At 44.1% G+C, this 23,206-nt stretch overlaps 1 protein-coding gene across 1 annotated transcript; it reads right to left on the bottom strand.

Annotated features, from left to right (window-relative positions):
- Positions 1-322: 322 nt before the first annotated feature.
- LOC147442905 (PRA1 family protein B2-like) lies at positions 323-1,374 on the bottom strand. The gene has a single exon (XM_086528897.1). It carries the CDS (start codon positions 1,238-1,240, stop codon positions 617-619), a length of 624 nt encoding a protein of 207 aa, XP_086385023.1. The 5' UTR covers positions 1,241-1,374; the 3' UTR covers positions 323-616.
- Between the last annotated feature and the right edge of the window lie 21,832 nt (positions 1,375-23,206).

Genomic DNA, 23,206 nt, shown 5'->3' with positions numbered 1-23,206 from the left:
TCATCCATCCATCCATCCACACACACACACACACACACACACACACACACATATATATATATATATATATATATATATATATATATATACTACTTACCAGATCATTTCAGATCTATCAAAATTCCTTGTAAGACAAGGGTGTCCAGCATGCTCATGATACAAACTGGCCAGAACACTGCAAATGCACAGATGTAGCTCCAACATTGCTTCCACACAGATACAGACAATCAACAATCGCCATACACCGCTCTCATCCATTGACAGGAATCACCTCCTAAGGGTACAAAACAAAGCCCCTTGTGCGTGATTCAGAAACATCAGGTTGGCTTTTGCTAATAAACTCACAAAATTAGGCTACCAGTTTCCAAATAATACATGTGGGAATATGATCAATATACATCAAAATTTGTCTGTTTAGACATAGACACTCTTTATTTACCCCAGACATAAAGAATTTAAGTTAGCCAGCAGAAATTTATGTGTCGGTTGCAACAACTTAAGCTACAAAATGTATCAAATAGCATGCGACGCATGAGCACCGCACCCACATGTCCACCACATGGCAGCACGCATGACTTCAAAAGCTTTGAGTTTGAATGTGGATCAATGCAAGTACCTAGACATGTGAAGCGATAGGAGGCGGGGAAGGGCCTGTGCTCAGAAATGAAAGAAGACCACCCGAAGCAGGGACATCGTCATCCAGGAAAAGGTCATCCGGGACTCGAAATGCTGCATGCACACATATGACTGCAGCCCCCAACATTGCAGCAGAAATGAGCACAGATCCAACATTGGTCATGAAGATGACGACGATCGAGAGCAGACCCATAAGGGCAAGCGCCTCTCTCTCACTGAATGTTCTGTTGAACAGGATGAGAGGGGCTGTGCGGATGATAAACATGAAGATCCAGGCTGCAAGGAGGCCACATAGTAGGAACAAAGAGAAAGGGTTAGAAAGAAGGGTTAGGGCAAGTACCGCAGTGAAGATGAGAGCATAATTGAGGCGGAAATGCGCAACGTTCTTGCGAATGCGACTGGTTGCGTCAGAGAGGGAATCGGGCTTCCCGAATGAGGTGCGATCTACAAGCTCACGCCACGGCCTGCTTTGCGAGAGTGCCTGTTGCCAATTCTCTGAGATGCGGCCAAGAAATGCTCGCGCAGCTGCCGCCCTTGTTGATGGTGTTGCGGAACCAAGAGCCGTGGAAACTCCTGCTGCAGAGATGGTTTCCGGAGTTGCCATTAGAGCGTCGAAATAGCAAGGATGAGGACGAGGTAATGTTCAGAATTGCAAGACCTGCCCGACGAGACAGGAGTTGGGGAGTCCTACTCTTCTCTCTTTCAAATAGAATAGGAAAGGCGAGTAATAGAATTGAAAAGGAGCCGGTCCAATGGAGTTACAAATCAATGTCCAGCCGCCAATCGACAACGCTCATGCACGGTTGCACCATGGCCGGTGAGTTGCGCAACAAAAACTACAAACTAGTCTTGCTTGCTGGGCGTTGAACATCTATAGAACATAACAAGACATATGCAGATTGACATCAAGCATCTAGCACTGAAGAAAACTAAGTACAAAGTGCAGTGGTGAATTTTTGTAAAAAAAATTGCATCTATGATGATTGATTACCTCTTCAGTGTTGTATGCAGATTGACATCGAGCATCTAGCACTGAAGAAAACTAAGTACAAAGTGCAGTGATGAATTTTTAAAACAGAATTGTATCTATGATGATTGATTACCTCTATAGATGTCTGTAAAATGGTCCAATTTCACGGCATTGACGAACTTTTAAAAAAGAATTGCATGTATATTACTCTAAATCAAGGGTAGTCCATTTCATGTCTTTCTCCCCAATTGTTTGAGTAGTGAGGCCAAGGCACTATTGCTCCTTGTCGTACGTGTTCTGATAGATTTGGAGTGCAGTTGGGTACTTGCTTAGTTCTTGTGATTGCTACATCTCGGCTTTTGTTGTGAAACATGAGCTGATGAGTAGAACCGATTGACAAATAACAACAATAGCCCCGAACCCCCGTCCACCACAATCTGATTGAGCGCACTCGCACTCTCAAGCAACGCATATGGCAGCTTTATGTCGCCATTCACACCTAAATATGCAATAAATGGATATACTTCGCCACGAAGGGTTCCTCTGTCAACGAAGAGAATCATAGGATCAGCTCCATGTATTGCAGAAGAGAGGCATTGAATTGGCCATTCGAAGGGGATATTTTTGGCGAGCGCTTTTTTGGAATCTGGCGAGCAAATTCCAAAAAGATTATTTTCTCTCTTCTCAACTTTATTCTCTCTCCTGATCCTCTCTCTCTCTCTCTCTCTCTCTCACACACACACACACACACACACACACACACACACACACACACACACACACACACAAGGAGAAGTATATGGGCCTGAATCAATTTACATCAAGATTATTGCTAACAAAAAGAGAGATTAAAAATTGTATAACCCAAGATAATCCAAAACATCCACCCAAAGGTCCAATTCCTACCCAATCTATATCAACTTCGTCAGCTACAATACATGGCGAAAAGTGTGCCACAAAATCGTACAATCTTGGGCTTCACTCTAAGTTTGGATATGTACATTCACTGCTAAGAGCATTGTAGACATGTTAGCACAGGTTAATGTATGAACATGTTTTCATTTTGGCTCAATCCAAGAACTCTCAAGAAAATAAAATACAAGTGCTTGCAAGCCAAATAAGATTTTTTCTTGGCCTCCCTATTGGTGAAATCAGGGCATGTGCAATAGGGCTCATCCTTGATGTGCACTTCATACACTCCCACATGTCCATCTAGTGCGTGACGTTCAACCTTGAAGATTTCATGTGCTTTGTCTACAATGAATTTCTCTTCAATCACCTTAGCCTTTAAACAAAGAGCAAGACCAATTTTCTTAGCTGCCTCCTCTAAAATGGAATTCCTAAATTTGACTCTTAGGCCATTTCTTAGTATTGAACCACTGCTACTTGCTTTCGTTGAAACAGAAGAGGAATCACCTCCACCCCTAGGAGGAGTTCGCATGGTTGTTGCACTCTCTCGATCTCTTCCAATTGTCTCCACTTGAAATCCTCCTTCAAGTAGTACCTCAGCTTCTTCATCTGTGAGATTTGTTCCTAGAACAACCAGCCAAGTTGTTGGAGGAGGAGTTGGCCTTGGTTATATATTATGATCCACCACATAGCAATGAATAACATGTCTGGGACAAAACCAAAACCATTCTCTAAGTAGTCTATTTGGATGTTTTCTATACCCCTCAAAGGATGGTGCAGGAGTCCCATTAGGGTAAGGGGGCCATTAAAAAGCCGGGTACCTTTATAGAGTCCCATCTCCCCCCAATGTTAAATAGAGTATGCTCTATTTGAGAGACATCACGAGGCGTTTGGCGTAGCTCACAGTGAATCGCGTTCGTCGGATTTGAGCTCAATCCTTGCTGGCTACGATGGCACTAGATACCCCCTCGAGGGGCTTCCCTTTGGTCGTAGATTTTGTTACACACAAAAACTTTGTTGCAGGCCCGCGTAGCTCCTGGAGCTTCATTCACGACGATGCTTCTTCTGCGTCTAGCGGTTGTAGTGCTCTTACGATGGCACTAGATACACCCTCGAGGGGCTTCCCTTTGGTCGTAGATTTTGTTACACACAAAAACTTTGTTGCAGGTGCGCATAACCGGAGCTTCTTCGTGACGATGCTTCTTCTGCGTCTAGCTGTTGCATTGCTCTTTCGATCGTACGGTCGCTTGCAACCAGTTGAAATACATCGCCCGCAATTGGTCACTCTCCTTAGGTGGCTCTAACCTGGCCCTTTTACCTTACTACATGCCAAAATATTTTGTCCACATCTTTTTCCATTGTTTGGGGTGCCACTGCATGTCACACGACTACTGATAGGGGTTCTTCTGATTTCCCACATAGCTTCATTGACCTTTCATTCCAAAGCACAAAAGTTCGTTTCTCTTTGGAATTATCACTCCCATCTATTACCCCTGAATCTTCCGGATCTTCCTTGGCCTTTTGTATGTTGTGCGGTCTCGTGTTTTTGCATTGTACTCTAGCCTATGTGTCGATTCATCCTCAACACCAATCACAATCAATGGCCCTCACTTTTGCCGAACGGTTTCTTTGTCTCCTTCAAGCGGAGTACGAGCTTTATACATGGGTGTTCTAGATGTAGCCTCATTTACTACTCTTATCACTTGTGTTGGACTAGAGGAAACTCTTTCCTTGAGCCTCTTTAGTGAAGGCCCTTTCCAATATGTTTACCTTGAGAGTAAGAAACTACCTTTGTGCTTTGTAGAATTGCATTTTCCATATCTGAAGTACATGCGTCATACAATGAGATTTTTTTTTTTTGAACCCTTCGCCTGCAAGCCAGCTACCATGCTTGCTCTCGGTCAAGTTGGTTCTTGGAGTGTCTACCCCATCAACACTTCTCTCTATTGCTCACATGATGCTCCCCCAATGTGCAATACGCACCTCCCACTAACTCAACCAAGAGTCCATTGCAGGGATGTTTTTATCCATGCAACTTCCATATCGTGACCATTGTCGAAGTAGACGAGACTCCACTGCAGCTGCCTCTTTAGAGGGGGACTAGACGCCACTTTTTGCACATGTTTTTGTGAGTTTGTTGAGATGAAGATACAATGTACTTTGTGATGTGTGTCACCATGCTTTGTTTCCAATGAAAAAGGAAAGATCGCTTTCGATGTTGTAGAAGATTGTCTTTGCCACCATTGAACACTGTGTGAACTGCATTCCAATTAGCTTAAGCTTCGTCCTCCATGAATCCATGGAAATCCGCTCTCTCACATCCATGACCCTCCATAACTTCATTTATGCACTGCCAGAAAAGACTTTGTGTTTCCATGTCTTCCTCTTTCATCTCACATGTTGCAATAATGAGGAGATCCTGCCTGCTACAACATAAGACAAGCACATTAGTAAACACGTTGCTGGTTGTTTCTTAAGATATGCCAAACTTTTGAAATATGTTCCTAAGACAACAAACCATAGATTGTAAACGTGGCATGCAATGGTCACCCAATCTACCACTCGGTGAGTGTGATCAAATTGCACCCAAGCGTGCCGAAGATCTCCAAGTCCACTTCATTGCATTCGATTAACCAAACCCAATCCAAATGCAGGACCAACTATAGACATCTTGAACACAAAAACAACGCTCCCCTTCCGCTCCTTGCCCCGAAAACCTGCTTTTGTGGCCAAAATCATATGTGCAATCTCTTTTTAGCCACAGCAAGGAGTCCACACCAAAGCTCTCCTTTGTTGGCCCATTCCTAGTTGCAGCCACGGACCTTAGAAACCTGTACTTCAGAGTTGAATTACTTTGAAATATTATGTTCAAACAAGAGAAACATGAAAGCATCCTCACCAATTGTCCTCCACCAAGGGACCCATTGCCTCAGCAACATTTAGAAATTCTTGCTCACCAAGTACATAGATAGAACACCCCTCTTGCATCAAAGTTGTCGTCACAATTTCCTTTGCCACATACATTTGTACCTTTCTTGCACCTGCATGTCTATCCATGATGTCAACTCGTGCAACCATTTCTTTGGTTTTATCGGTGAGCTCTTTTGACAACCCATCCCACATGTTATGTTGGTGAGCTCCTTGATGTACCATTAATCTGCTCATGCTCTCATCCCTTGGCATGGCATAATATACGACGCAATCACATGTACGCAAACAAATGGACAGTTGAACGCAATAGTAGCAAGTAAGCTTGCTTGGTGGCAAGTAAGCTTGCCACCAAGTCCGTCGCAAAACTCGCCTATGCAAGGTAATTTTAGCATGTTTCCATTGAAATGCATTGTGTTTGACTTCCCAAAATTAACCAATTTGGGACAAGTTTTATTGAGACATTTTATAGCACCTGTACACTAACTTTTGCGACATACTTCAGGAAATACGATATTTGAGGTTTGCGGTTTGGTCCAATGGTGTGGATTATACTTATGTTCCATAGCATCCATTGGATGAACCTTTCCTAAGGTCGGTGGAAACTCAAACACCATGTTACCATTGTACACCTTTGGTATTTTTGACACTTATTTGATTTTTACTATCTTTAAAAGAAGCCTCGTCAAAGTGTTGGGCTTCGTCATTGCATTAAAACATGACAAAATACTATTTGTACTCCTTACCTCAATAGAGTTTTGCAATGCTTGCTCTTCAAAGAGTTGTTCCTTTCTTGGACTAGTAAGGTCTATGTAGGGAACATCTACCATTGGAACAACCATGCCACTCGAATTTGAGACTGTGTTATCTTCGACTAACCCAAATCCCCCCCTCTCTATTCCCCTCTCTCCCAGTGCCTCTCTCTCTCTCTCTCTCTCTCTCTCTCTCTCTCTCTCTCTCTCTCTCTCTCTCTCTCTCTCTCTCTCTCTCTCTCTCTCTCTCTCTCTCTCTCTCTGGGCGGCCGCGCGCGCAGGGCGGCAAGGGGGGGTATCGAAGGGAGCGAAGGGTGACGAGGTAGCAAGGGGGCGCACGCAAGCGACGGGGCAGCACGGGGGAAAACGCAAAGGGGGACGCGTAGGGGATGGGGCGACAGGGGGGGAAGCGCATTGGGAGGCGACATGGCTGCAAGGGGGAAAATGCAAGGGGGCGGGGAGGGGATGGGGTGGCAAGGGGGAAAACGCAGGGGCGAGGGGGTGACAAGAGACCACGGGGCGATAGGGGGACCGCGTAGGGGACGTGGCGTGATGACAGGGGCGATCAGGGGGGGACAAGGGGTCAGAGAGTACCACGTGGAAATCCATGCGTCCTCTTGTGTCCCTCCTTGCGCTCGTGCCCCCACCTACCCCCTGCCCCCCGTCATGCGCCCCCATTGCGTCCCCTGTCGCACCGAGTTGTCCCCGCACCCCCACATGCCCCCCTCGCACCCCACACCCCCTACCGCCCCTCCCCACACCTGCCCCACCTGCTTCCTCCCCCCATACCCCCCTAACGTCCCCTGTCGCCCAGCTGACCCTGCTCCCTGCCTTCCCCCTCCCGCCCTGCGCCCGCGCCCTACTGTCCCGCTGACCCCCCCCCCCCTTGTGAGCGCCCTCCCTGCACTGACCAAAACGCACCCCCCCCCCCCCCCCCCCCCCCTTTCTTTTTCTTGCACCTGTTCCCCCCCTCTCCTTTGACCAAAAAGTTTCCCTTTCTTTTGAGCCCCGCCCCCCCTTTCAAATGCCTATAAAAACTTACTTTTGGACTCTTTATTTTTCCTCTAGTTTTACTCTTAAGGGTTAGTAGTGATCTCTATCTTTTAGAAAAGCTTTTTTTTTTTTGCCCGCTAAAGGCCTGAGTACCATATGGGTGAAGGTAGTCAAATTCTTTGCTTTACATGTGTCCCTTTAAAAATTCAAGAGAAAGTGTCATAAAGTTCAATATCTAACCAACCCAAATGATTGTCTCATATTCAACTGATCATTTAATGTGGGAGAATAAACGAAAACAAGGGTTAAGATATAGACATGTGCTTATAGATCTATCTCAACAAGGGACCAATGGTAATGGGGTCCAAATGAGAGATGGTCTATCAAAGAGCAAGGCTAACCAATGGAGCATAAAGACCATAGGGTTAGCTTCATTGAAAACCTCCAATAGTTAGTGTAAAAGTCCTTTGATCTTAGGTAAGCTAGGGCTGAGCTTGAGGTGGGAACCCGGCCCAACTTAAGGTGCTTGACGTGCTTGATGTGACTAAGGTGCTTGAGGTGCTTGATGATTGAGATGCTTGAGGTGCTTGATGACTGGGATGCTTGAGGTCTTTGTCATTCTTGAGATGCTAGGGTTGTACTTGAGGTGGGAACCCGGCCCAAGCTTGAGGGGCTTAAGGGCCAAGCTTGAGGTGGGAAACGGGCCCAAGGTTGAGTGGCTTGATGTGTACAAAAGTGAAAACCACTCCCTACAAGGAGGAGGCGAGCCCTAGAAGAGGGGGGGTGAGAGAGAACACCCACACACTCACAGAAGGCATGCTTGGTAAAAGAAAGCAAAAGGGACACTTGTCAAGTTCCTCCTCATGTTGCCCTCATGGGGTACCTAAAGCCTATTGGTTGGTTACCCAAGGGGTCCAATGTTAATTTAGAAGATTTAATTAATTGTTTTTATATTTTTCAAGTCCTCTCTCTCAAAGGGGAAAGGGGGACACTTGTCCCAATGCTACCCTTGTTACTTGATTTACCTCCTGCTTGTGATTGGCTAGGCCTGGAGGGATCCAATGAGCTTCAAGCATGAGCTACATACACACACACACTCATTGTGTGAAGTACAAAGTGCAAGAGCTCCCTCTCCTTCTCCAAGCAAGTAGAGAGGTTGAGAGACTACACCAACACTCTTGGCTATGGAATGCAAATCCAACCAAGAGTCGCGCTTCAATGCTTAAGCTTGCCATCTTCTCCATCTTCAGTACTATGCTATTATGTATGCTAGCAAGAAGAGTGATGATAAGTGAGGAACTAATTCTTTCTCCTATGAAATGTTTCTTCTTTCTCTTCCCTACCCTCATTCCCTGCTAGCTCTCTCCACCTTCGAAGGTGTTTGAGGTCTTGGAACTGAGGCTTAGGATAGTTAATGCTTTCCTCAAAGTTTATGTTATGCTCGTGATGCATGAAGCTTTCCATCTTCATTGCATCACCTAGGTCATAAGGAACACAAGATTGTATTGTAACAAGTCTCTCTTGATGACAGATATCATAATACAAATGCCTATTGGAGGGGGGACCGGATCCATATAAATCCGGTCCTCAACTGTTGCCATGTTCTCTAAATTCTCTCTCTTGCAAAAGTATTATTCATGCCAAGTTAAGTAAATTCTATGTTTATGTTGCTACCATCAATTATGTTCACTCGCTATGCTCACAAAGTAATTTCACAAAAGTACTCTCTCTAATTTCCGCTACTCTCAAGTTAATAGGCCAATTCCATTACATTGGTATCATAGCATTTGGTTTCTCTTTTCTTGCTTAAGAAGAGAGGTCCTTAAGTAGCCTATAAATGGTTGGTTTTGTTAATAATATTAGGGTAACTGGAACTGGGATCTATTATCGGTTTTGTTGAGCCCACTATGTGGAATATGGTGCACACCTCGAGAACTTTGGAGTTAATAATGGAGTCTTTTTAAACTTGCCTACGGCTTTACCATTATTGAGCCATAAGAAGTCCAAAAGGTGCTAGCCCTTGGAAACTCTGCAATGTTAGACCTACTCCACTACTCTCTATAATTAACCTTCCTCCTCTTCCGACAAAATCTATGTCTATTCTTGTAAGACAAGGGAAGCTAGAGCCTGAGAGTCTACCACCCAACCACCCATTATATAGGCAAGCCCCTGGCTCTTTGCCCTAGTTGGACTCCTCATTCCACACCACCTAGCCTGGCCCTGCCCTTGTCTAGTCCGGCCTTGCCGTTGTCCTGACATTACTCCCCCCTTAAGAAGAGTTTTCGTGCTCGAAAACAAAAGTGGGGAACTTCTTCTTAAGAACACTAATGTTTTCCCAAATGGCACCTTCTTCAGGTCAGTCTTTCCACTTGATTAAGGCTTGTTGACGTACGTGATGACGTGTACGCAAATCATGATAATCAAGAACACGTTCAGGTTCATGCCGTAGGGTAGGAGGTTCAATGAAATCAACCATGGTCAATGACATTGTCGTCCCCATGTAACCGCTTACGTAAACGGCTTACATGAAACACCGGATGAATGCGAGAATGAGAAGGTAGTAATAATTTGTAGGCACGATCAGCTAATAGCTTGAGTCTTTTGAAAGGACCACAATATCGGGGAGATAATTTAGGCGTCGGCCCAGTTTTCAAAATTTCTGAATGTTCTGGCACACGTAAAAAATACTTCCTCCCCTTCTTCGAAGGTAACTTGCCGAAGTTTCTCATTAGCGTGCTTCTTATACCAATCCTGTGCTTGCCGGACATTCTGACGAGCAAGTTTTAGCATATCCATGTGGTCTTGGAGAAAATCCTTGACCTCTTAGAGTTTTTCGATTGCCAACCCCACCGTAACTGGTGACCTAGGTTGAAACCTGTACATGAGCATGAAAGGACTAAAACCTGTTGTGACATGCTTAGCAATGTTGTAGGCAAACTCGAGAATAGGTAAGTATTCTTCCCAGTCTGACTGTTTTTTGCTGACGTATGCTCTTAGCATATCCTCTAGCACCTGGTTAACCCGTTCCGTTTGACCATCCGTTTCTGGATGATCAGTTGTACTGAGGTTTAGTTGTGTACCCAATCGTTTAAATACAACTCTCCAAAAGTGGCTGTTAAACTTTGGATCACGGTCACTAACAATGTTACTTGGAAAACCATACAATTTGTATAGATTGTCCACAAATAACTTGGCTAGTTCTGGTGTCTTAACCGGTGATTTGGTCGGAATAAACTTACATAGTTTAGTCAACCTGTCTACGACCACCCATACTGAGTCATGACCTCGTATAGTGGTTGGTAAACCTAGAATAAAATCCATAGAGATGCTTTCTCATTTTCCATTGGGAATCTCCAAAGGATGTAAGAGTCCTCCTGCTTTCAGGCACTCTGCCTTGTTAACTTGACATTTTTGGCACTGCAAGACTTGGCCAGTAAAACAGTCGTCGTACGAGAGCATAAGCCATGTAGACCTGGCCAGTAAAACAGTCGTCGTACGAGAGCATAAGTTTTTCTAATCCCCAGGTGCCTTGCACTTGGACTATCATGACATTCATAAAGAATTTGGCACTGAATGTCAGTGTCTGTCGGTACACAAACTCTCCCCTTGTGGAGTAGGTACCCATTGTCGATGGTAAGATGCTTCCATCACTGTAGTTCATCACTTGATAAAGGAGAACTAGGTGTGGAGATTAATTGTACACTACCGTCATTGGAGTGAGAAGGATCCCTCTTTTGAACATGGCTCCAGACTTTGGAATATGCTTCATCATGCTCATATTTTCCCTTGAGAGAATCTAAAAATTCACTACGAAGTTTCGTGAACAAGAGCGAATTGATCTCTAGCATTCGACTTAGAGTGTCTGCCACTACATTGTATCGGCCTTTGCGATACCTTAGCTTGGCGTCATATTCTTGAAGGATCTCGACTCACCTTGCTTTTTGACGCTTTAAATCCGTTTTTTGTGTAAACCATTTGATGCTTTCATGGTCAAACACAATCTCAAACTGAGCACCATACAGATAATGCCGCCATGTTTTTAAGGCAGACACTATTGCATAGAGTTTGCATTCGTAAGTAGAATAGTTATGCTGAGCTGCATCAAGCTTCTTGCTTTCAAATGCAATCGACCGTTCGTCTTGTAACAGGACTGCTCCAATAGCACTATCACTGGCATCCGTTTCCAAAACGAATGGTTTCAAATGCTCCAATAAGCTAATGCATCCTTGAGCGTATTGAAATTGTGTTATTGAGCAGATCCCCACTGAAAAGCTTTACCTTTTCCTTTTAGTTGATCCGTCATAGGAAGAGCAATTTGAGCATAGTTTTTAACAAACCTTCGGTAAAAACCTGCAAATCCTATTCTTCCAGATTTTTAGGAGGAGTCCATTTTCGGATGGTATCCACTTTGGACTGATCCCTGTATAGGCCGTTAGTTGAAATAACATGCCCTAAATAATGAATTCATCTTTTAGAAAATCACATTTAGATTCCTTGGCATATAACTTGTTTGTGCGTAACAACTCAAACACATGCCTGAGATGTTGTAAGTGTTCTTCTTCAGAAGCACTATAGACTAGGATGTCATCGAGGAAAACAATGACAAATTTTTCCAAATATGGCTTCAAGACACTATCCATAAGTGTCATGAATGTTGCGGGCGCATTGGTTAACCCAAAGGGCATCACCAAAAACACGTAATGTCCAAACCGTGTTCAGAATGCAGTTTTAGGTATATCGGCAAGTCGAATACGGACTTGATGACATCCTGACCACAAGTCTATCTTCGTAAAAATGCGAGCATGAGTGAGCTTATCAAACAACTCATCTACTCTTGGCAATGAGTATTTGTTCTTAACTGTAACCGCATTTAAGCCCCGGTAGTCTACGCACATGCATATACTGCCGTCCTTTTTCTTCACTAAGAGGATAGGCGAAGCCCATGGTGAAGAACTGGGTTGTATAAACCCTCTGCTAAGGTAGTCAGCAAGCTGGCGTTCCACCTCAGTAGCCTCTGAATAACTCATACGGTAAGGTGGTTTACTAACAGGTTTACAGCCTACAGCCACATCAATGCTATGTTGTATTGATCGTGTCGACGATAATCCTGATGGAGAATCATTAGGAAATACATCTTGAAATTCCTTTAATAATTTTTGTAATTGACTAGCAACATTTGCTTGTTTAGAATTAGCAATTGGTGGAATAGAGGAGAGAGAAGCATGCGGCGTTGAGGAATGTTCAACAGACTCAATGTTAGAAAGAAAATGAGATAATGAGTAACACAAGAAAACCTAATCTATTTCATTATCAGAAACGAGCTGCATAAGCTCAGTACTACAAATCAGTGGTGATGAAGGTATATCTTTTTCTCCTAGCAACAACACATGTGCGCCATGGGATTCAAACATCAAGCTGTTGTGCTCATAGCTACGCTTCAGTGATGGTCCTAGGCTATGCAACCACTCCCTACCAAGAACCACATCAGCCCTTTCCATGTTCATAACCTGAAAATCCAAACATGTAGAGTACCCTTGTACTTCCAATGGAAAAGCTCGGCATTGAGTATTCCATATTTCAGTATCATGTCCATTCATCATTGCTACCTTGTAGTGGTGGGTACTCGGAGTTTGAGGCAGTTTGAGTTTTTTCACCAATCCATAATTGATGAAATTGTGAGTAGCACCGCCATCTACCAAGATGCGCACCTTGTGCCCTTGCAAATATCCGTGCATGCGTACTAACTCATGTGGTCCAAATGTTGGTTGCCACATGGAAGCTGTGAGACAGCATTCATGCACCACCTTAGTGTGTGTTACTTCCACTGTAGAGAATCTTGAGGAAGACTCAAGAGGCAGCAGTTGCACCGTGTGCACTGCTTTCTCCTTTCCTTGAGCAGCATATTTCCCCTTGGGACAATCCTTTTTGCCATGACCTCTTCCTAAACATTGAAAACATAACTTTTCTTTCTTGGCTTTATCAAAATCCTCAGGGGAAAGAGGACCCCTGGACCCCTTGGGCTTTTTAGATGCATATGAATTAGCGACTAGAAATTTTCTTTTATTGTGTCCATACTGAGTGCGTGTATTACCATGTATACTAGTAGGCACGTGACTATTATGTGTTTTCTTCTCATCAGGATCATCATGAATATGTGCTTTCACTATGGCTTCCTCAAGTGTTTTAGGGTCTTGGGTCTTGACATACTTCTTAAGCTCGCGTGTCAGACCTTGTATGAACCCCCGTACTTGTTGAAAGGTATCTAAGCCTTCCAACTTGAGGATAATGTCCCGATAGTGAGAGATATATTCAAGGAGTGATGGGTATTGGCGCATGGAACATGTGTCCCAAGCCGTCCAATTCCAATCGGCCTTGTTTGTAGGAAAAAATTCCTTGCTAAACATTGCTTCAGAAGCTGCCCAACTCTGTGGTATGATGTTCTTCTCCTTGAGAGACATCCACCATTTGTAGGCCTTGCCTTCCAGAGTTAAGCTCGTTTGCAGAGCTCTGACTGCATCCGGAGTACGCCGTAAGTCGTGAATTCCATCCCACTTGCTGAGAAAGATGTTCACTGCATCCTTATTGCGGTCTCGGTTTTCTCCCTTAAAAAATCGGTGGTTTAGTGTTCTTTAACAATTCATCCACCTCTTTGGCAGTGAGAGTATGTAATGTATCAGCATTTGGGCCTTGCCCTAGATTAGAATTGCCCTACCCTTGTGTGGCAACGTGCTCATGCATGTGCATGTCAGCAGGACTCTTAGACTGTTGATGCATTAATTGAATTACTAATGTGGATAGTTTAGTAGCATTTTCATTTAAAGCTTTAAAATTTTCATCCATGACTGTCATGCGTGTCTGAAGTGCACAAAATTCTCGAATATCGAGCAATTCGTAAGTATCTTCTCTTGCCGTAGCATCGCGGGTACTCTCCTTGAGAGGATCCGGCCGCGGGCCATCATTGGTAGGATCAGGAGTACTTTGCTCAAAATCGAATGTCATATTGATATTCGAATCCATGGCTACACAGTGCGGTGAAAGAAGTACTTAGAAAAATTACTTGATATTGAGAGCACTCACAAAGTATAGAAGCCTTGCTAACTCCGTCAAAATTGAGAGTAGTCCGGTGGAAAGTGATTCGAATTGTCTGCCATATATGGAATTCCACTAGGTCTTGATAGCCGAATCAATTAGGCTTGAAAGCGATAATTGAGTTCACAAAAAACTTGTACTGCAACTCCGCCAATTTGGTTGTCTTGAAATCTCTGAGTTTCTGCATAATACGCAGGAAATTGTTGTCGGAATGCGTGCCGGATTCGTCGATGCTGTCCTTTCCAGCCTTGCCGTACTCGCACGTAGTGGAGTAGGGGGTGGGTGGGGTACCCACTATGGGTACCACCCCTTAAGCTTTAAAATTTTTGTGTATGGCCACTACCCCTAAGGGGGTAGGTGCCCTTCAAGTGGGAAAAAAGAACTCACGTCGGCTATGGCTCCAAACGGGTAGCGTGCAGAGGCTTGGAGAGCTTGGGGCGGACGATGCGAAGCCTGAGGGGCTTCGGCCCTGTGTCGTAAAACTCCCAGCAGGCCCTTGCGCCGCTAACGAGCCCGCGCGCCGGCGTTTTGGTGCTCCTGCACCCGGTGGCCCTCCCTTGTTAAGGTCGCGTGCCCACGGCTTCGTCTTCATCGACCTCCTTGGTAAGGGGTGATCCCCACTGTGTTGGACCCTGACATACAAGCCTTGAGTGGCTAGAAAGCACCACGCCCTTCCCCTTTCCCAAAATAGACACAAGCTCTGATACTAGTGTAAGACAAGGAAAGCTAGAGCCTGAGAGTCCACCACCCAACCACTCATTATATAGGCAAGACCTTGGCCCTTTGCCCTAGTTGGACTCCTCATTCCACACCGCCTAGCCCGGCCCTACCCTTGTCTAGTCCGGCCTTGCCCGTGTCCTGACAATTCTTCTAAAGAATACAAGAGGGGAAGACATTGTAAATCATACTCTCCATGGCGAAGGTCACAAAAGCTAAAGATTTTCAAGGAGAGAGAAAAGAGTATCTCTTTTTTCACCTATGACGGCACCTTTGGTGCTACCGAAAATTTTTTGGCCTTCATCCAGCAATTTGATGCGGCGTTTGGAGACAAGGGATTCACGGAGTCCTCCAAGCTATGCCATGTAGCTATGCACTTCCAAAACTCAGCTCATCAATGGTGGGCTAGCCTTTGTGTGGCAACGGCGAAACCCCAAAGATATGGAAAAATCTATGAGTTTTCATCATGAAGAAATTACTTGTAAGCAATGCAAAGGAAAAAGTGTTCGAATTGTGCAGCTTGAAGCTTCTCTTTCATGAGTCTATCCACAAGTATGTAGACAAGTTTTGGGATTTACGTCTCAAGACTACTGTCTTTCAAAAGATAAACTTTGCCGAGCAAAAGCAACAATTATGTGCGTGATTACCTGAAGAGATGGCTAAATACATCAACTCTCAATGGCCTCGTTCTATCACTTAAGTAATCCATCACACCATGGTTTCTTCACGCATGAATTTCCATCAAGGGGTTAGACAAAATGTCAAGCCCATGGAAAACAAAGACAAAAATGATGCAAAGGGGAAAACCAATGCTCAAAATTCTTCCCAAGGCACTTCCAACAACAACAACAACAATCGGGCCAAGGAGAATGGAGTTTACAAAGGCAAAAACAAACTCTCTCATGAAGAGCTTGAAGCTTTTCGCAAGGACCATAAGTCTTTCAAGTGTGGGGAGAAGGGACATGGCTATCGTTCTTGCCCAAGGAAGAATGCTTGCAATGATACTCCTAGGGCTTCCACCACCGAATCTCCAAAAGACAGAGGTAATGTCATAAAATATAATATCTAACCAACCTAAATGATGTGTGAGAATAAACGGGAACAAGGGTTAAGATATAGATATGTGCTTATAGATCTATCTCAACACGAGGCCAATGGTAATGGGGTCCAAATATAGATGGTCTATCAAAGAGCAAGGCTAACCAATGGAGCATAAAAACCTTAGGGTTAGCTTCATTGAAGACCTCCAATAGTTAGCGTAAAAGTCCTTTGACCTTAGGTAAGCTAGGGTTGAGCATGAGGTGGGAACCCAGCACAAGCTTAAGGTTCTTGAGGTGCTTGACGTGCTTGATGACTAAGGTGCTTGAGGTTCTTGATGATTGAGATGCTTAAGGTCCTTGAGGTGCTTGATGACTGGGATGCTTGAGGTGCTTGTCATGCTTGAGATGCTAGGGTTGTACTTGAGGTGGGAACTCGGCCCAAGCTTGAGGGGCTTAAGGGCCAAGATTGAGGTGGGAACCGGGCCCAAGATTGAGTGTCTTGAGGTGTACAAAAGTCAACACCATTCCCTACAAGGAGGGGGAGAGCCCTACAAGAGGGGGGATAAGAGAGAACACCCACACACTCACACAAGGCATGCTTGGTACAAAGAAATCAAAAGGGACACTTGTCAAGTTCCTCCTCATGTTGCCCCCATGGGATGCTTGAAGCCAATTGGTAGGCCACCCAAGGGGTCCAATGATAATTTAGAAGATTTAATTCATTGTTTTTACATTTATAAAGTCCTCTCTCTCAAAAGGGAAAGGGGACACTTGTCCCAATGCTATCCTTGTTACTTGATTTACCTCCTGCTTGTGATTGGCTAGGCCTAGAGGGCTCCAATGAGTTTCAAGCATGAGCTACAAGGGGCGGTCGACCAAGGAAGCTAGGGGCATCCTTGGGGGTTATACTCTCCCACACACACACACACACACACACAAAAACAGCCTCATTGTGTGAAGTGCAAAGTGCAAGAGCTCCCTCTCCTTCTTCAAGCAAGTAGAGAGGTTGAGAGACTACACCAACACTCTTGGGTATGGAATGCAAATCCAACCAAGAGTCATGCTTCAATGCTTAAGCTTGCCATCTTCTCCATCTTCATCACTATGCTATTATGTATGCTAGCAAGAAGAGTGATGATAAGTGAGGAACTAATTCTTTCTCCTATGAATGTTTCTTCTTCCTCTTCCCTACCCTCATTCCCTACTAGCTCTCTCCATCTTCGAGGGTGTTTGAGGTCTTGTGTACGCGTCTATCTCACGTGTCAAAGCAAGGGACTTGCCGTACATTGTGTGCGAGTCAAATTGCTGCAAGCACAGGACCAGACTAATCTAGCAAGATCAAGAGAGCAACGGCATGTCACTCACCGCCCTACGCTCGCCTTTGTGGAGGATTTTGCACCGCAAAGAAGAGGGAGCTACCACCGTGCCGCGCTCAACCGCCTCGCCACCGTCGTATCATCGTGATGCTCTCTCTCTCTCTCTCTCTCTCTCTCTCTCTCTCTCTCTCTCTCTCTCTCTCTCTCTCTCTCTCTCTCTCTCTCTCTCGCTCGCTCGCATACACACACACATAAGGAGATGAAGTGGAATAAGTGAGATGCATACATGATATTCTAGGAAATGCAAAGAAAAATCATGAATTGTAACATTGCCAACTAGAACAAGCTTAGTACCTGAATAAAATGCAATTGAGTTAAGGTCTATTAGGTTTACTCTACGAGAAGTACACAAGAGCTAGTGCTAAAATAAGTACTAGATTGACCAACTTTAATTAAAAAATGTCGACTAAAGAGTAGTTAACCCTAGGAATGCTCGTTGGTGTCTAAAGACTAGTTATCTTGTCACTTGTACCACTTAAGTGTGATCAACATAAAATACAAGGAAGTTTGTACTATTTGCTTTCTCTTTTTTGTTTTTTTTCATAGTTGCTACAAGTAGCTGGGGGACTCGAGGTCTCAAATACCAGCTTAACACATGGACTTCCACAACACGAGTGACACTTAGGTGGAATAATCTAGAAAGAACTATATCCTCGTAGCCTAAAACATGACTATAGTTACTACAATTAATAGACTATTTAGGAATTAAAGTCGGCAATTAAGTGGCCTAGTTTAGCCTAAGGTCTTGATACCTACTTAAAGCCAACTAATAGACTATTTAGGAATTAAAGTCAGCAATTAAGTGGCCTATTTTAGCCTAAGGTCCTGATACCTACTTAAAGCCAACTACTAGATCAAACTCAAAGAGAAGAACAAGGTACTAGAAGTTTTAAAAAATTATGGCATCTAAATTGGCAATGTGACAACTTCATAAATTTTATGCATTGTTAGAAACTCAAATGACAAGATGCAAATATGTAACTGTGGAAAGCATAGATAAAAGGAGGTAGTACACTTGATATGATGGAGAACATCCGTTGTAACATGTAAACATTCAGTGTCGTTGTCTGTTAGCAGCAAGCTAACACAGACACCATGGATACCATTTTTCAGAGTTCTCATGTAAAACACTTATTATTTTGATAAATCAAGAATATTGTAACTCACACACACAAACAGCCTCATTGTGTGAAGTGCAAAGTGCAAGAGCTCCCTCTCCTTCTTCAAGCAAGTAGAGAGGTTGAGAGACTACACCAACACTCCTGGCTATGGAATGCAAATCCAACCAAGAGTCATGCTTCAATGCTTAAGCTTGCCATCTTCTCCATCTTCATCACTATGCTATTATGTATGCTAGCAAGAAGAGTGATGATAAGTGAGGAACTAATTCTTTCTCCTATGAATGTTTCTTCTTCCTCTTCCCTACCCTCATTCCCTACTAGCTGTCTCCATCTTCGAGGGTGTTTGAGGTCTTGTGTACGCGTCTATCTCACGTGTCAAAGCAAGGGACTTGCCGTACATTGTGTGCGAGTCAAATTGCTGCAAGCACAGGACCAGACTAATCTAGCAAGCTCAAGAGAGCAAGGGCATGTCACTCACCGCCCTACGCTCGCCTTTGTGGAGGATTTTGCACCGCAAAGAAGAGGGAGCTACTACCGTGCCGCGCTCAACCGCCTCGCCGCCGTCGTATCATCGTGATGCTCTCTCTCTCTCTCTGACGCATACACACACACACACAAGGAGATGAAGTGCAATATATGAGATGCATACATGATATTCTAGGAAATGCGAAAAAAAATCATGAATTGTAACATTGCCAACTAGAACAACCGTAGTACCTGGTTAAAATGCAGTTGAGTTAAGGTCTATTAGGTTTAGTCTAAGAGAAGTACAGAAGAGCTAGGGCTAAAGTAAGTACTAGATTGACCAACTTTATTAAAAAAATGTACACTAAAGAGTAGTTAATCATAGGAATGCTCGTCGGGGTCTAAAGACTAGTTATCTTGTTACTTGTACCACTTATGTGTGATCAACATAAAATACAAGAAAGTTTGTGCTATTTGTTGTTGCTACAAGTAGTTGGGGGACTCGAGGTCTCAAATACCAGCTTAACACATGGACTTCCACAACACAAGTCACACTTAGGTGGAATGAGCTAGAGAGAACTATATCCTCGTAGCCTAAAACATGACTAAAGTTACTATAATTAATAGACTATTTAGGAATTAAAGTCAACAATTAAGTGGCCTAGTTTAGCCTAAGGTCCTGATACCTACTTAAAGCCAACTAATAGACTATTTACGAATTAAAGTCAGCAATTGAGTGGCCTAGTTTAGCCTAAGGTCCTCATACCTACTTAAAGCCAACTAATAGACCAAACTCAAAGAGAAGAACAAGGTACTAGAAGTTTGAAAAAATTATAGCATCTAACTTGGGAATGTGACAACTTCATAAATTTTATGCATTGTTAGAAACTCAAATGACAAGATGCAAACATGTAACTGTGGAAAGCATAAATAAAAGGAAGTAGTACACTTGATATAATGGAGAATATCCGTAAACATCCAGTGTTGTAGTCTATTAGCAGCAAGCTAACACAGAAACCACGGATACCATTTTTTGGAGTTCTCATTGTAAAACACTTATTAGTTTGATAAATCAAGAATATTGTAACTCCTATTTTCTCGGATAAACTTTGTAATTGATCAGCTGGGGCCACAAGCTTCCAAAATTGTATCAACTTGTCATTACCCATCTTCGGTAGAACTCCCAGATTATTAGTTTTGATCACGAAAAACCTTGGCTAAGGTATAAAAGCCAATTTCTGTAAGTTATTATTAAGTTTTTGGATAATAAAATACACAACGTAAGCTAACGACGCTCACTCCTCTCCTTCTTGCGCTTCCTACTCCCTCCCCGGTGTCACATTGCAGTCGTGTTTGTTGCATTGCAACCGCAGGTAAGAGTTCTGCGCATTGACGTAAACACATCACAATATTTCGTAGCTTTTTGGCATGTCAGGACACGGGTCCTGTACCCTAAGAACTAGGCTAGGCAAGGACTACGGCCAAGGGCCGGGCTAGGCAGTGTGGACAGGGGATCCGTCTAGGGCAAGGGGCTAGGAGCCCACCTATAAAGGGAGGTTGGGAGGAGGATCCAGTAGAGCCTAGTTGCCTAGTTTCTTATATTGGTATCAGAGCTAGGGGAGAGGAAGGCCATGGAGGAGGGAAGGAGAAGGGGCTTGCTTCATATTCGTGCATGGCTTAGGGCATGCTTCTCTCTCTCTCTCTCTCTCTGACTCTCTCTCTCTCTCTCTCTCTCTCTCTCTCTCTCTCTCTCTCTCTCTCTCTCTCTCTCTCTCTCTCTCTCTCGCTCTCTCTCTCTCTCTCTCGTCGCTTCGAGCTTGCCTGCCATGGCGTGGGTAGGGTCCCTTGGAAGAAGGAAAAGGATAGGGCCGCAGGAGCAGCCCCTTCCATAGGGGCTCAAGCTTGCATGACCGAGAAGGAGCGCGGGTAAGCACCCTTACACAGGAGAGGGTCGGAATCGACGGAGCACGGGTAAGCACCCTTACACAAGGGAGGGTCGGAACCTGCGCGGAGCTGGAATTTCTTGAGCTCGTCCAAATCGCGGCGCCGTGCTGAGAAAAACTCATCACACAAGCGGACACCGTGGAGCAGCACAGTGTTCGAATTCTCTCTCTGCCTCCTGCTCGTCATCGCGGCCATCCCAGATTTGGCCGCCCACGGTAGGGCAAGGCCCTTGATTTAAATAGTTAAGGATGGGTGTAATGGAATTTGCCTATTCAATTTGAGAGTAGCGGAATTTAATGAGAGTACTTTCAAGAAATGATTTTGTGAGCATAGCGGGTTGACATAATTGAAGACAGCAACATAATCATAGCAATTAGTTAACTTGGCATAGACAATACTTTTGCAAGAGAGAGAATTTAGAGAACATGACAACAGTTGAGGACCAGATTTATGTGGAGCCGGTCCCCCCTCCAATAGGCATTTGTATTATGATTTCTCCTATAAAGAGAGACTTGTTACAATACAGTCTTTGTGTTCCTTGTGACCTAGGTGATGCCATGAAGATGGAAGGCTTCATGCATCACAAACATAACATAAACTTGAAGAAAGCTTTAACTATCCCAAGCCTCAGTCCCAAGACCTCAAACACCTTCGAAGGTGGAGAGAGCTAGCAGGGAATGAGGGTAGAGAAGAGGAAGAAGAAACATTTCATACGAGAAAGATTTAGTTCCTCACTTATCATAACTCTTGTGCTAGCATACATAATAGCATAGTACTGAAGAAGAAATAGATGGCAAGCTCAAGCATTGAAGCATGGATCTTGGATGGATTTGCACTCCATAGCCAAGAGTGTTGGTGTAGGCTCTCAACCTCTACTTGCTTGGAGAAGGAGAGGGAGTTCTTGCACTTTGCATAGTACACAATGAGAGTGTTTGTGAGCATGTGTGGGTGAGTATACCCCCTAAGCACCCCCCTAGCTTGCTTGGGTCGACCCCCCCTTGTAGCTCATGCTTGAAGCTCATTGGACCCCTCTAGGCCTAGCCAATCACAAGCAGGAGCCATTACAAGCAACATGGGTAGCCTTGGGACAAGTGTCCCCCTTTCCCTTTTGAGAGAGAGGACTTGATAAATGCAAAAACAATTAGATAATTCAAGTAATTTATCATTGGACCCCTTTGAAGCCTAGCCAATAGGCTTCAAGCAACACATGAAGGTAACATGGGTATGGACCTGACATGTGTCCTTGCTGCCTCTTCAAGCTGGGGCTTCCCTTGTGAGTGTGAGTGTGTGTTCTCTCTCTAATCCCTAGGAAAAGGGCTCGCCCCCCCTCTTGTAGGGATGCTTTTGACTTTAGGAGCTCAAGCACCTTAGTCATCAAGCATGACAAGGCACTTGGACTAGGGGGTATCCCCACAAGCATCTCAGGCAAGCATGTCAAGGCACCTCAAGCACCTTAATCAAGCGGCAAGTCAAGCACCTCAAGCATGGAGTAAGTCAAGCACCTCAAGCACCTTAATCAAGCACCTCAAGCAGGACAAACACCTCAAGCACGACAAGCACCTCAAGCAGGTCAAGCACCTCGAGCTTGGGCCGGGTTCCCACCTCAAGCTCAGCCCTAGCTTACCTAAGGTCAAAGGACTTTTACACACATTATTGGAGGTCTTCAATGAAGCTAACCCTAAGGTCTTATGCTCCATTGGTTAGCCTTGCTCTTGATAGACCATCTCCCATTTGGGCCCCTTTACTATTGGCCCCGTGTTGAGATAGATCTATAAGCACATATATATATCTTAACACTTGTTCCCGTTTATTCTCCCACATTAAGTGATCAATTTAATATGAGAAAATCATTTGGGTTGGTTAGATATTAGATTTTATGACATTACCTCTCTCTTGAAATCATAGTCGTCCACGACTATGAGGTAGAAGAGATAAAGGCTTAGTCATTAGTCAATCGTACTTAGCGGGTAGAGGATCCCTTTTTTACCCTACGACATCTTTCCAAGATGGATGACTAATCCATTTGGTGCTTGGGAGACATAGCTGCCGCAAGCATGTCTGCTCTTTAGTCCATTTCATTCTCCCAAAGTAGAGTGACAAATTCTACTTGGTGTTTGAGAGACGTCGTCATCACAAACATGATTCTAAGCATGCATACTAGTTAAATTTGTGCAAAATTAAAAAGAGGACTAGTGATATAAGACAAAAACATGAGTCATTTAGAAGAAATTTGTACATTTGCTTACTCTAATGTAGCATTGTAAGC

This window comes from Adiantum capillus-veneris, chromosome 14 (genome assembly GCF_014529385.1).
Source record: "Adiantum capillus-veneris isolate H3 chromosome 14, ASM1452938v2, whole genome shotgun sequence".
Classification (NCBI taxonomy): domain Eukaryota; kingdom Viridiplantae; phylum Streptophyta; class Polypodiopsida; order Polypodiales; family Pteridaceae; genus Adiantum; species Adiantum capillus-veneris.
Note: the sequence above shows the minus strand (reverse complement) of the source record. Positions and strands in the feature narration are given on the sequence as shown.

Excerpts from the sequence above, each read along its gene's own strand:
- LOC147442905 (XM_086528897.1), bottom strand. The coding sequence starts at position 1,240 with ATGGCAACTCCGGAAACCATCTCTGCAGCAGGAGTTTCCACGGCTCTT.